The sequence below is a fragment of the Oryzias melastigma genome, unplaced genomic scaffold (assembly GCF_002922805.2).
Source record: "Oryzias melastigma strain HK-1 unplaced genomic scaffold, ASM292280v2 sc00277, whole genome shotgun sequence".
In the NCBI taxonomy this organism is placed as follows: domain Eukaryota; kingdom Metazoa; phylum Chordata; class Actinopteri; order Beloniformes; family Adrianichthyidae; genus Oryzias; species Oryzias melastigma.
Genome location: NW_023416901.1, coordinates 184,016 through 196,318, shown reverse-complemented (window position 1 = coordinate 196,318; position 12,303 = coordinate 184,016). Strand labels below are relative to the sequence as shown.

The following is a 12,303-nucleotide window of genomic DNA, read 5'->3' as shown; positions in this document are numbered from 1 at the left end:
CCGAGCTGCTGCTGAAAGTAATGTGAAATGATTGTTTTATTATCTCTCAGGAAAAACATTTTTTTTTTTTTAGCAAAGGTGATTGAGAAATATTGCCGTTCATTACTGAATGTGTGACGAATGTCGAATATGAAACTAGCTTAACCGCGCTGCTGACAGCAGTGTCACTAAAGCAGAAAAGATATTTGGTGTGTAATCGCTGCATCTCCTGGTATCAGCTATTCCAAAATTACCTGTTTAAACCGCAGCTGACTTTGTCAAAACATGAAACGGGCAAAAGCTTCACCGCGATGCATCCCTCATCGCAGCATGTAAACACAAGCACGTGAAGAGAGAACGTTACAATTGATCAGCACTGTGTGCTAACTCTGGCAGAAATAGGTAGAAATAAAGAATTATGATGTGAACGTTCAGCACAAATATGCATAAAGAATTATGATGTGAACTTTTAAGATTGTTCATAGCTTCACCACCTGCCGCAGCTGAATTGAGAAAGTAGCTAAAAACAGTAGTTAAAAACAGTAGCTAAAAATGCTACTATATGTTATGTTTTTTAAGGTCATCCTCCAATCCCTCAATTTTAGCACCGGAGTTGTTACGTCGCCTCTTTTAAGACACGACAGCTGGTTTTTCCACATTTATATGTAGTTATAGATCTAAAACAAAAGGAATTGCGCTGTCGGCTCTACAGTTGTAATGTAAATACATGCAGGTTCCAGCGTCTACTGGAAGTTTCACCCATAATTCACGCAAAGGCTCATGGGGGCTAGGAATAAGGTCAATACAAATAAATTCTTTAAAAATCAAATTCCCTGGATTCATTTTCTACTTCCTATTTTTGACAGTTGAAGCTTTGATGGACGTCACAGACCAAACTGGTTAAGAACTTCCAGAACAGTCGACGGAAAGTAACTTACTTCCAGAGTTTCACCAGGTTGTCGCAGCCTCCAGAGACAAAGCGTTTGATGTAGTTGGGTTTCTGTCCGGACGGTTGATCTATCAAGCTGCCTGGAACCACAGCAGGAGCCCAGCTCACAGCGTTACAGCCAATCTGCAGCACAACACAATACATAAGAGAACTGCAGGACAGAAGCAGTGCTCAGGCCTCGGACCGGTACCGGTTTGTGGGTCACAGGGTTAGTGGAACCACCAGTTGTGGGTCAGACTCACAGTGTGGGCGTTGCTGATCTTTTTGACGTCCCACTGCTGATCTCCCGTTAATGTGAGGAGGGAAATGGCTCCATCGGAGCTGCCGCAGGCCAGGATCAGACCGAACTCATAGGGACCCCAGCAGACCGAGTTCACTGTAAACACAAGTGGGACGGTGCGTCAGGGGAATCTCAAGAACACAGGATTACAGCAGTTCACTCAAGTCATGACAACTGATAACAGTTCAAAGGTTTTCTTGATGTTTGGAAGCAAATCTGCATTTGTGAAGTCAAAGCAGTAAAAAAAACACAGAGCTTTAGCTTCAGAGTTTATATTCTATCCACAACAAAACTCTACAACTGGTTATGGCATCAAATCAGCAGACTACTGTGTCCACCTGTAAGGAAGGTTGGGATTCAGGCTTTAATTCATTCTATACCATAGTCCAGATGAATACTCTGTTCTAATTGGCTGCTGAGTGTGGACGAAAAGGTGACACAACTAAAAAGAAGTTCCTGTCACACAGAACCCAAATGTTCTATATCACTGTGAAGGCCGCTTTGAAACAAACTTTTCTTTATCTTCTGGACAAAAAAAGCTGTAAGAGATGAACTTTTTCTCAGAACTGAGGCTTTGTTTAACCCATCGGGATGATCTGCATTTATATCTCTTCCCTTTGCCACTGCAGTCGAGGCTCAGCACCGTGAAAAAACGTGCTGGACCACAGAAAGGGATCTAAACTGAGAAAAATAGCAAGAATTAAGTACTAAAAACCGACTGAATATTAATTTCTTTTGTAAGGGACCACTGTATAATACCAGACAAAGAGTTTTAACGCACACTGTGGGAGCTTAAAGCTTTGAGGCAAAGTGAAGGACTGCCTCTTTCTGAGGTGTATTTAATTTGTGTTCATAAATATTAACATGCCAATTATTTTTAATGAATCACGTGCGTTAAAGTTCACAGCAGTTAAAGAAAAAAAAAATTGTGTGGAATCATAAAAACGGGTTTTGCCAAAAGAAAGGCAAAAGACATGACGTTGAATATGCCCATTTGTAGTAGTGTAGTAGGGCTGGGTATCAATGATAATTTACGGAAACGATTAGATTCACAAAAGCCTGGATTGATTTGATTCAGATTTTTTTTATTTATTTTAATTCAATTCTAAATTTACACATTTGTTTAGAAATACATTAAGAATCTACTGTATGTATTGAATATATTTATATTAATGAATAAATAATGAGATTGTTAATATCATCCAGTGTTACATGGATTCTCTAAAGGAGAAGTTCTAACAAAAATGTTCAGATCATGAACATCGTAAACAGTAGCTATGTTTACATGGCCCAAAGTAATCAGAATAAAATGCCTGATCAGATCAGAAATGCGTCATGTAAACATGCTGTTCAGAATACTCTGGCCCGATCAGACTTTTTCCGATCCAGATTTCTTTCCAATCAAGGCAGGTGGGTAATACAGATTGTTGATCTGATTGTGTGACATTACTGCGCTGGATTGTACCTCATGCATAGAGGGTATGGCGGTCTTTGGAGCACCAACAGAACCGATCAGCTGCTCTCCACGAGCAGCTTTCATGTCTGTGAGGGTACATGCGCACGTGCCCGGGGGTGCTTTGTTACGTTGTGAGCTTCGGACCACAGTCCCTCCGACTGATCTCCGCGAGAAACCCGCCGGATTGTGGAAAATAGTGTCTCCCGGGAAAACTGTCTTTCCGAGCAGCTTCAGGACGGTATGAGCCGGCGGAGGCGGCTTTGAATGCAGAAATGCGGCTCCGCGCACCAAAAAGTCCTGAGAAACTGTTTAAAAGTCACATGAATTCATATTTCCAATCACATCCAAACAAAATAAAGGCCGATGTTATTCCCACATATTTACGTGCAGCTAAGATGCACATTGCTGCACAGATTTAGAAAATTATGAATGAATAGGGTCTCAAAAATATTATTAATAATATCATATGATAATAGTATCATCTCTCTCTAAACATGATCTTTGTTTGTTTATAACAGAACTTATTATTTCTTCTTCTACGACTTTTCCTGGCATTTTAGGCAGGTTCTGCGCATGTCAACATGATTTATTCTGATCAACCATGCGGCACATGGAAACTTTTGATACAATCAGATAAAGTTCTTCAGGGCCATGTGCACACTTCTATTCTAATCTGATCTTTGATCTGATCAAGGACATTTTGCACATGTAAATGCAGCAAATGTTCTGCTTCTCCTGGAGGCGTTTCAGTTTGGCCACTAGGTGGCGATTGCGCTATAGAATTACATCTTATTCCAGAAAAAGAATAAAGTATGAGGAAAAAACTGTTTTAGACCACAACTAGTTACTTTAAGAAATATTTCCTTAAAAGAGTTTGTCTATGAGTTTATAAAGATGTTCATTCAGTCAGAAATGTATGTTTAGGTTGAACAAGTGTTAGTATGAGCCATCCTATGGGAAATACCATAGGTTAGCATCAAGCTAACAGACTTTACCGTTATATGCTATATTGATTTTTGTTATATGAATCGTTTATTTATCTGTTAAGCTTAAATTGATTCAAATCGATTCATGTTATCACCTCAGCTCTGATTAGTAATACATACTTGTCAAGAGTAAATAAAACTAAATGTGCTGAAGTTCTAACTGCACATATGAGAACTAGAGGTGGAACAAAATATCGGTATGGCAAACTATCGCGGTATTTCAACTCACGAACGATTGCCGGTCCTCTCTTTCCTGAATCGGTTTCCTAAAATAATACCAAAGAAGTCCACATGGGGGCGCTTCACGTGAGCACGACAGTGAAATGCAAGGACACCTTAGTTGTTATCAGTTTAATTAGTTTTTAGCCCAAACGCCTAAAAACATAGTTGTGCGGCCGCGGGTACAGCGCGAACACGGACTGCACTTTGCTCCTTTTCCACATGCAGTGGGTTGGGGCGGGGCTCCTCGTGCGCTCTCACCACCTGCTCGCATACAGATGAAAGCGCAGTCAGAGCGTCCGCAAGTAAAAAGGTCTGAGCTGTGTCTGTATTTTTCTATAGTAGAAGCAGACCGTGAATGCTGTTTTTAATCAAACATAACATGGTTTGTCAGGGCGGGAACCTGTCCAAACATTGCGCTAAAATCCAGCTGATTCTAGTGGAGAGGTGAGGAGTGTCTGACCGTCCAAATGAGACGTCTAGCGGCGTTATTGATCTAACAGGTGCGTATGCTAGCGGTACACACATGAAGTACGTGACTAAAGTGTTGATTATCAAAGATAAACGCAGGAAATTTTAATAACAGGAGGGGGAAATTACTATGCATACCATCAACTGTAAAAAACAAAGATATTCTAATATTAACAGATTAAAAGTTTAGATTGTGCCTCAATAATAATAAATGATCTGACATAAAATTAAATAAATGCAGCATTATGAATTTTTATTTTCTTTGAAGCGAGATTTGATATACTCTGAATTTTAGTTCTTAATTGAAGCTTTGTTTATTATTCATCCAAAAATGTATGTAATTTATTTACACATGAGTATTTATTGATAATTATATTTTAATGTTGGATAGAGCCTTAAATGAACAAGTTGTGTTTTAAATTGTTCTAAAAGAAGGTTTTGAAGAAAATAAAAAGATACATTTGTTGGTAAAAATAGTTATATATCATAGATTACTAATGTAATATATTGATTATTGCAATGTTTGCCATATCGAGATACTATCGGTATCGTGAGCCACGTATCGTGAGTTACCCTAAGATTCCAGCACTAATAAGAGCCGTTTTCTAACTTCAACGTTCCCTCCCTCCTCCAGAGCACTGACCTGAGGACTCGTGCCCCGTGTACTCGTACATCTTGTCCCAGGCGCCATTCTCCTCCTTCCAGATGATGACCTTACGGTCGTAGGAGCAGGAGGCCAGGATGTTCCCAAACATTGGGTGGGCCCACGCGACCTGCCAGACGGGCCCTTCATGACTGAACAGAACACATAAAATCTCACACAAATGCAGACTGAAGTGAATAAAACAAACAACCCTGAAGAAAATAGTGAGAAAAGAGAAAACTTTAAAGGTTTGATGAGGTTTCTCTTATGCAAAGAAAAAACCTGAGATTATTTTCAAGTTTCAGTTTTGTCAACATCTATTGATTGTAGCTCCATAGAAATGTGAATTTAAAAAGAAGTTTTTTTTATAGATAGCCTACAATGAAAATCCTCAAACCTGCTTTTGTTTTTTAGGCCGCTCTGATTACTCACCCTCGGAGGTCTGCCACTAGAATCTGTCCTCCATTCCTGACGTCAAAGATCTTGACGGTGCGATCAGAGGAACACGTGGCAAGTCGAGTCCCGTAGTAATCCATCTGAGCATCATGCTGGAAACACAAAAACCACAGACTTTAGGGACTTCTACATTCTTTACATTAAATGTGTCTGATGTTTAGAATTTACATTTTGAGGTTGAAAGAGAAAAAAACTTCCTGCATGTTGGTGTGGTAAAATATATAACTGGCTCTAAATACTGAATTTCAGATTAAATCAGTTTTAGATTCAAATCTCTAATGATGTTCTCAATCTATCACCAGCTGTTTGAATCTGCAGCATCAGGATGAGGCTGCTAAACTCGAGAGCAGTTACTTCCAGCTCAAGGCTGACGGTTCAATTCCAGCCCACATATCATCTGTGTGTGTGTAGGTGTGTGTGTGTGTGAAAATGATTAGATAGTCGAGAAATCACAGATTATTTTTTCCGATATGTTAACTAATCAGGCCATACACAAAGTGGATGTAAAACACACATCTTAACCATGATTAGCTTTACATTAACTGAAAACTAGATATATATCATCACCTGTGATAATGCTAGTGTGAATGCTGTAAGCTGAATTTGGCTGCTGAAGATTCTAGTGCTGATAGCTGAAGATGCTGAAACTGATAGTTGAAAACACTGAAGCTGATAGCCAGCTAAAATATTATTTAAATGCCAAATTAGCCAAAAAAACTGAAAAAAGCCTAAGTTAGACAAAACAGCTAGAATGTAGCCGAGACATTACATAACTCTAAAACAGCATAAAAATCTTTAATACATGTCAAAATAGTCCAAAAAGCTACTAGAATGCCATTGGAACTTCCAACTTTACTACACCCCGACTCCATATAGAATAAAGTAACGACTATTCGACTATTAAATTAGTCGTAGAGTATTTCAATAGTCTGTTAGTCGTAGATTAGTCAACTAATCGTGGCAGCCCTACGGTGTACTCTGGTAAGTTGATAACATATTAGAGTTTCTTTGTAAATTCACTTAAAAGATAAGCCCGACTCTGAGATACTGCGTTACGTAAACGTTTCCCCTTTAAATCCAACAAGATATCCAGCCCTACTGATGGAAGCAGCTCATCAATTCTACAGAGCATTAAACACAAAAAACAACTTAGTAATGATAACAAGCTAACATAGACTAAATAAAACGTGTGTTTGCACAAACTTAAGAAAACATGTAAATATCAATAACGATAATAATAATTAGATACAAACGTTACAGCCTCATTTTATATAGTGGACCACAAAGGAGATTTTTTTATCGCAAAAGCGCTTCATAACAAACACATAGTTCAAATGTGCAGAAATGAAATGGATTATTCAAAGTCACAGGAGTTAAAACACTTACAATCATGTCCTCGTGGGAGGTGTCTACTGTGTTAATGACGGAGACCTGCAGGTTAGAAACAAAATCATTTTATGAACTCAGTGCATTAAAACAAAACCGTCATCTCTTTAGTTTTATCATCTGCAGACGTTAGCCACTCAGCTAACGGGAGCTAGCTAACCCGAAGTGTTGGCAGGTAAAATAACACATTTAAGATATTTTTAAAATTCCAAAAACAATTTTAGAAAGTATGTTCACTAACCATCGCTGCTGTTTAACCACAAACTCCTCAAAAAACTTGTCTCGCCTCCCCACAATGAATTAACCGGGTTCACAAAGTACTTCGACGTGGCAGCAAGTACAGAAGACCGCTCCAGCGCCAGACGACTTCCTGCGGAAATGACATCACACGCAGTTCCGTATCCACCAAAATAAAACTAAGAAAATAATTGACTTTTTAAATTTTTATAAATAATATGTGAATGCTTTCTGGAATATAAAAAATAGGAAAGTGTATCGACGCAATGCAAGAAAAGTCTCCCTCTCCCTCCTGTAAAATAAGGGATGTGTGTTTTCGTAATGAGTGATATCTATTTGTCACAATTGCCTATTTTATTTTTAACTATTTTTTCAAAGCACTTACCTTATTTAAAAAAAACTAAAGATAATGTGCATTTAAAAAAATATTGCTCCAAAACCAAAATAATTCAAGAATTAAGTTATTAAAACAGGAAACACAACCATTTTTTTAAGTAACCCAGTATGTTATAAAAAAAAAGATACCAAATGATTCCCTCTCTCTTAGTCAAACCAGAGCAGAAATAAAGTGATTCATGGTGTTTTTGTTCGACAAAATGATTGAAAAAAGTGAACTTGACTGTAATGCTCGGTCTGTCCACAGGAGGGAGCCATACACCAGACTAACTGTCCTCTATTTTTAGCTGACCCTGGGGGTGTCAGGTTTAAGGTTAGCTCCACTTTCTGCCCAGCAGCCTCGCCATGTTGTCTGGGTGAATCTTTTCCCTCACTGTCATTGTTTTTCTACAGATCGGTGTCAAAGAACCATCATGTCTAACGTGTCCTACCACATCTCCAACCTGTTGGAGAAAATGACCTCCACTGACAAAGACTTCAGGTAAAGTAAGAGACAGCTGGTCAGCAGCTGGTCACCAGCTGATCATCAGCTCTGACAGGTAGACACTTTCTACTCTACTATTCTAACGTGGGCGGATCGTCATTGGATTGTAAATATTCATTAAAAACTCTTGATTTATATTGAACACATTATTAATACGTTTTTTTTAACAGCCCAAGTAATAAAAATGAAAAAGTAAACTCTTAAATTAATGAACATCTTTATTTAAATCTGATCAGACCCTCAGAGGAAGAATAACAGTTTTTAAAATGTTTTTTTTTTCTTTTACATTTTGCTGAAACTTCAGATACATTTAGAATACTGAACACAAAAAGTGTTTTTTTTAAACTGTTAAATTAAAATAATAAAGAAGAGAAAGTAAGTAATTAAGAAAGTAAGTTTCTTCGTCTAAGCTTTACACGTCATGAAGCTTTAATAAAAGCTCCAGAAGTACGAACAGAAGGGAAGCCTGAACTCAGTGTTTGCTCACAGAAAGAACCTTTAGTTTATTTCTTTGTAAAGACTTTTTTATGTCTGACTTTTTAATACAAACTCTTTCAGCTAGTAAAATCAAACCACAGCTGTAAATTTAAAACAGAATGTCTTCTGCTCATGAATGTGTCATAAAACAAACCATGCACCGCATGGATGCTGGTTCGATTCCGCCACATTAACCTGCTTGCTTCATGTTTGTGTTGACGCTCACTGGTCAACACAAACTTTTGAGCAGTTTGTTGAAGCTCCAAGTGTCTCCTTCCTCCATCTGTGGTGCTGCGTTCAGGTTCATGGCCACCAATGACCTGATGCTGGAGCTGCAGAAGGACAGCATCAAACTGGACGAGGACAGTGAGAGGAGGGTGGTGGCCATGCTGCTCAAACTGCTGGAGGACAAGAATGGAGAAGTGCAGAACCTGGCAGTGAAATGGTAACGTCTACAGGAGGAGCTGAGAAAGAAGCTGGCTGAGATGCTTTCATGTTAGCCCCAGAAGAACACTTGACATTTCAGATCTTGTTTGGACATTTGATAAGCTTTGTAAACACAGGAAACATGATCACACGATTATTAGAGTTTTTTTAAAGAAAAACTTTTTGATGCATGTTGAAAGAAATGCCACGAAACCATAAGAGATGTTTGTGGAAGGCCTGCTGCCTCATGGAGATGACTGAGTGTTTGTGCTCTGCAGCCTGGCTCCTCTGGTGAGTAAGGTGAAGGAGCCTCAGGTGGAGGCCATGGTGGAGTCTCTATGCTCAAACATGATGTCGGACAAAGAGCAGCTCAGAGACATTTCCAGCATGGGGCTGAAGGCTGTGATCACCGAGCTGCCGCTGTCTTCCTCAGGTGGGGACCTCAGTTCTTTATCCCATTCTTCTGAAGAACATCGCTGCTCTATTTAAATATGGTTTTGAGTTGAAGGGAGGATTGTGATAGTGGTTAGGGTTTCTTGGCACAGATTTGGATTTAAACGTCTCCTGAGATCTCACAGGATTCAGTTCCATCAGTGTGTTCCTCAGGTTTGACTCTGACCGCCGGAGTTTGCAAGAAGATCACTTCCCAGCTGATCGGTGCTTTGGGGAAACAAGAAGATGTGTCTCTGCAGTTAGAGGCTCTGGACATCCTGTCAGACATGCTGGGACGGTAATCCATCTATCCATCCATCATCTGTCCTTCTGTTCATCCGTCCATCATGCTGTCATGGAGACATCATCTCTGCACTCAGAACACTAAGACCATCTATCTCCTGCAGGCTCAGTGGTGCTCTGGTCAGTTTTCATGGCTCCCTGCTGTCCAGTCTGCTGCCTCAGGTATGCAACCAAAAGGCAGAAAAACTGCACATTTCTTCAGGAAGAAAAACTAAACCGAATTTTCTAGAACATAAAAAGAGATCAGAACAGTGTTTATCTTCTTTGATCTACTGTAACTTTTCAACCAGTAACACGATGATTCCAGTAGGGGGTTCTAGAGAACAGATGAGAAGCTTCCATCAGTAAACCTCAGCTCATGTCCATGCAGGTCCAGAACCCATCCTGAATGGTCATGTTTGGTTTCTACAGGGTGCTCAGATCTCCTGAGAAGGTCAGGTTGTGACCATCAAGCATTGCTTTAGGTTAAATAGACGCCATCACAGCAATTCAGACTCCTCTCGATGAGGAGAAGCAGCTCTACTCCGAGCTCTCTCCGGGTGACTGAGCTTCTTATCTCTAAGGGAGCGCCCGGCAACCCTCTGGAGAAAACTATATTTATTATAAAATTTTTGGGGGGAAATCAATAAATGTTTATCCTGTTCGGCCCGCGATCTAAGGCGTGTTTTGGATTTTGGTCCCCTGTGATATTTAGTTTGACACTCCTGCTTTAAGGGAACAAAGGTTTATAAAGAAATGAAGAAAGTATTTAGAGAGAAATTAGGAAACCCAAACGCATTTGAAGCAACAAAAATCCAGATTTATCAAAGCTAGAACTGCATTAAAAGGATAAAAAATGTCATTGATGTAGATTTTGTTCCGCTGTTTTTCTGTGGTCTGTCGCTCGTCTTGCCTCTCGCTGGTTGATGTCTTCTGTTTGCTGCGTCAGCTGACCAGCTCCAGGATGGCGGTGAGGAAGCGCAGCATCTTGGCTCTCGGTCACCTGGTGCCCTGCTGCAGCCCCGCCCTCTTTTCCCAGCTGACTGAACACCTGATGACAGAGCTGGCCAAGGGCCCGCCCACTTCAGTGGCTAGAACATACATCCAGTGTTTGGCTACCATCAGCCGGCAGGGGGGCCATCGAGTTGGTACGGTCTGACTCTTCACTGATGCTGCGTTCAATGACAAATGGAAAATGTGCAATTGAGCTGAGCTGTTTCAGCTTTTCAGGCCTGAAACACAGAGTGGATTCAGCTGCAGCATGAGCTGGCTGTTGTCTGTCTCCAGGTGAGCATTTAGAGAAGGTGATCCCCATGGTGGTGAAGTTCACCGGCGTGGAGGACGACGAGCTGCGAGAGCACTGCTTCCAGGCTTTTGAAGCCTTCATTCGCAGGTGAGCTCACCTGTGCCGGCCTCCAGGCTGAAACGTCCTGATCATCATCAACGCTGAAAACAAAAACGCACGGCGCCACTGAAGCCCCGCCCTCACTCATGTCTTGTTTGACAGATGTCCGAAGGAAATGTCCCCCCATGTTGCCACGGTAACCCAGCTCTGCTTTAAGTTCATGACCTATGACCCCAACTACAACTACGATGGCAGTGAAGAGGAGGAGGAAGACAGCATGGACGTAGAAGATGGAGCTGATGAAGGTTTGTTCTGCTGGGATGTTCGAATAAAACAGAAAACATGAGAACTCTATGTTTCTGAAGGGTCAGGATGGGGGCGGCACCGTGATACACATAGATACAATAGATGCACTACTGACTCTTAAAGCCCTCTTAGAGCTCGCTAGCACCCTTCACTGTCCACCGGGTGGCTGGCTAGCGTAACGAGCTAACCCACTGAGTTCCCACTGAAGACACTGTGGGAAAACACAGCTGGGGCCAACACAGAAAGTGCGGATAAACCCATTTGGGGTCCACATTTTCTGCCCACTTCTAAACCATACAGGGCCACTTCTTGACCTTGCTGGCCGGGTCAGACTGGAAGTCTGGAACAAACAAGCAATTAAAGTTATGGATAAAAACCAAGACACCACCATCACAATTTAATTTAAGTAGTTCAAGCTAGGACAGTCTTCACACATTTTCTAACATCAAACTGATGTATAAAGTAAAGGTCTCCAGATTCTCTGACGGAGTCTGCCAATCAAAGCAACAACGTTGAGAGTGTTACTCACGGCGCTATTAGAGGTGACGGTTACATTCATCTGTGCTGGAGCGATCCTGGTAGAACGGTTTGGTCAGTACCAGCACCAGAGGAGACTCAACAGCAAACAACATTCAAAGGCTTCACAACAAATATAGAAATTGTAGCTGTTCAACTCTTACAACTGAAAGGTCAGCCCGTGTTAGAGGCTGTGATTACATGCTGTTTTAATCATGTATTGGGATGTTTTATTTGATCTCTTTGTATAGTAAGTGTTTGTAAATGTATTTTACCGTAAATGACACAGACTCGTGACCTGTTCAGGGTGAACTCCACCTTCATATATCATTAGGTGGGATAGGCGCCAGCAACCCCATGACACCTAAAGGGAATTAGCAAGTTGGGAGGATGGATAGATGGATGGAGGATGGAAGGATGAATGGATGAATGGATAGATGGAAGGATGGATAGATGGATGGATGGATGAATGAATGGATAGATGGATGGATGGATGAATGGATGAATGGATGGATGGATGGAGGATGGATGGATGGATGAATGGATGAATGGATAGATGGAAGGATGGATGGATGGA

The 12,303-nt window shown here is 40.8% G+C and overlaps 2 protein-coding genes and 1 long non-coding RNA gene across 3 annotated transcripts in view; 1 reads left to right on the top strand and 2 right to left on the bottom strand.

Moving 5' to 3' along the window:
- The window catches only part of LOC118598271, a 1,218-nt gene extending 309 nt beyond the window's left edge, over positions 1-909 (bottom strand). The window contains exon 1 of the long non-coding RNA XR_004947390.1: positions 234-909. This is a non-coding gene — a long non-coding RNA (uncharacterized LOC118598271). The remainder of the gene's footprint in view (positions 1-233) is intronic.
- Positions 1-7,228, bottom strand: part of sec13 (SEC13 homolog, nuclear pore and COPII coat complex component) — a 10,423-nt gene extending 3,195 nt beyond the window's left edge. Inside the window, exons 1-6 of the mRNA XM_024265168.2 lie at positions 7,067-7,228; positions 6,826-6,870; positions 5,416-5,531; positions 4,984-5,135; positions 1,171-1,304; positions 918-1,051 (exon numbers count right to left, since the gene is read on the bottom strand). Coding sequence (XP_024120936.1) covers positions 918-1,051; positions 1,171-1,304; positions 4,984-5,135; positions 5,416-5,531; positions 6,826-6,870; positions 7,067-7,069 — 584 coding nt within the window. The 5' untranslated portion in view covers positions 7,070-7,228. The remainder of the gene's footprint in view (positions 1-917; positions 1,052-1,170; positions 1,305-4,983; positions 5,136-5,415; positions 5,532-6,825; positions 6,871-7,066) is intronic.
- Positions 7,229-7,808: 580 nt separating this feature from the next.
- Positions 7,809-12,303, top strand: part of cand2 (cullin-associated and neddylation-dissociated 2 (putative)) — a 17,566-nt gene continuing 13,071 nt past the window's right edge. Inside the window, exons 1-8 of the mRNA XM_024265167.2 lie at positions 7,809-7,939; positions 8,721-8,864; positions 9,124-9,278; positions 9,452-9,575; positions 9,685-9,742; positions 10,509-10,707; positions 10,847-10,952; positions 11,067-11,209. Of these exons, the coding sequence (XP_024120935.1) occupies positions 7,872-7,939; positions 8,721-8,864; positions 9,124-9,278; positions 9,452-9,575; positions 9,685-9,742; positions 10,509-10,707; positions 10,847-10,952; positions 11,067-11,209 (997 nt within the window). The 5' untranslated portion in view covers positions 7,809-7,871. The remainder of the gene's footprint in view (positions 7,940-8,720; positions 8,865-9,123; positions 9,279-9,451; positions 9,576-9,684; positions 9,743-10,508; positions 10,708-10,846; positions 10,953-11,066; positions 11,210-12,303) is intronic.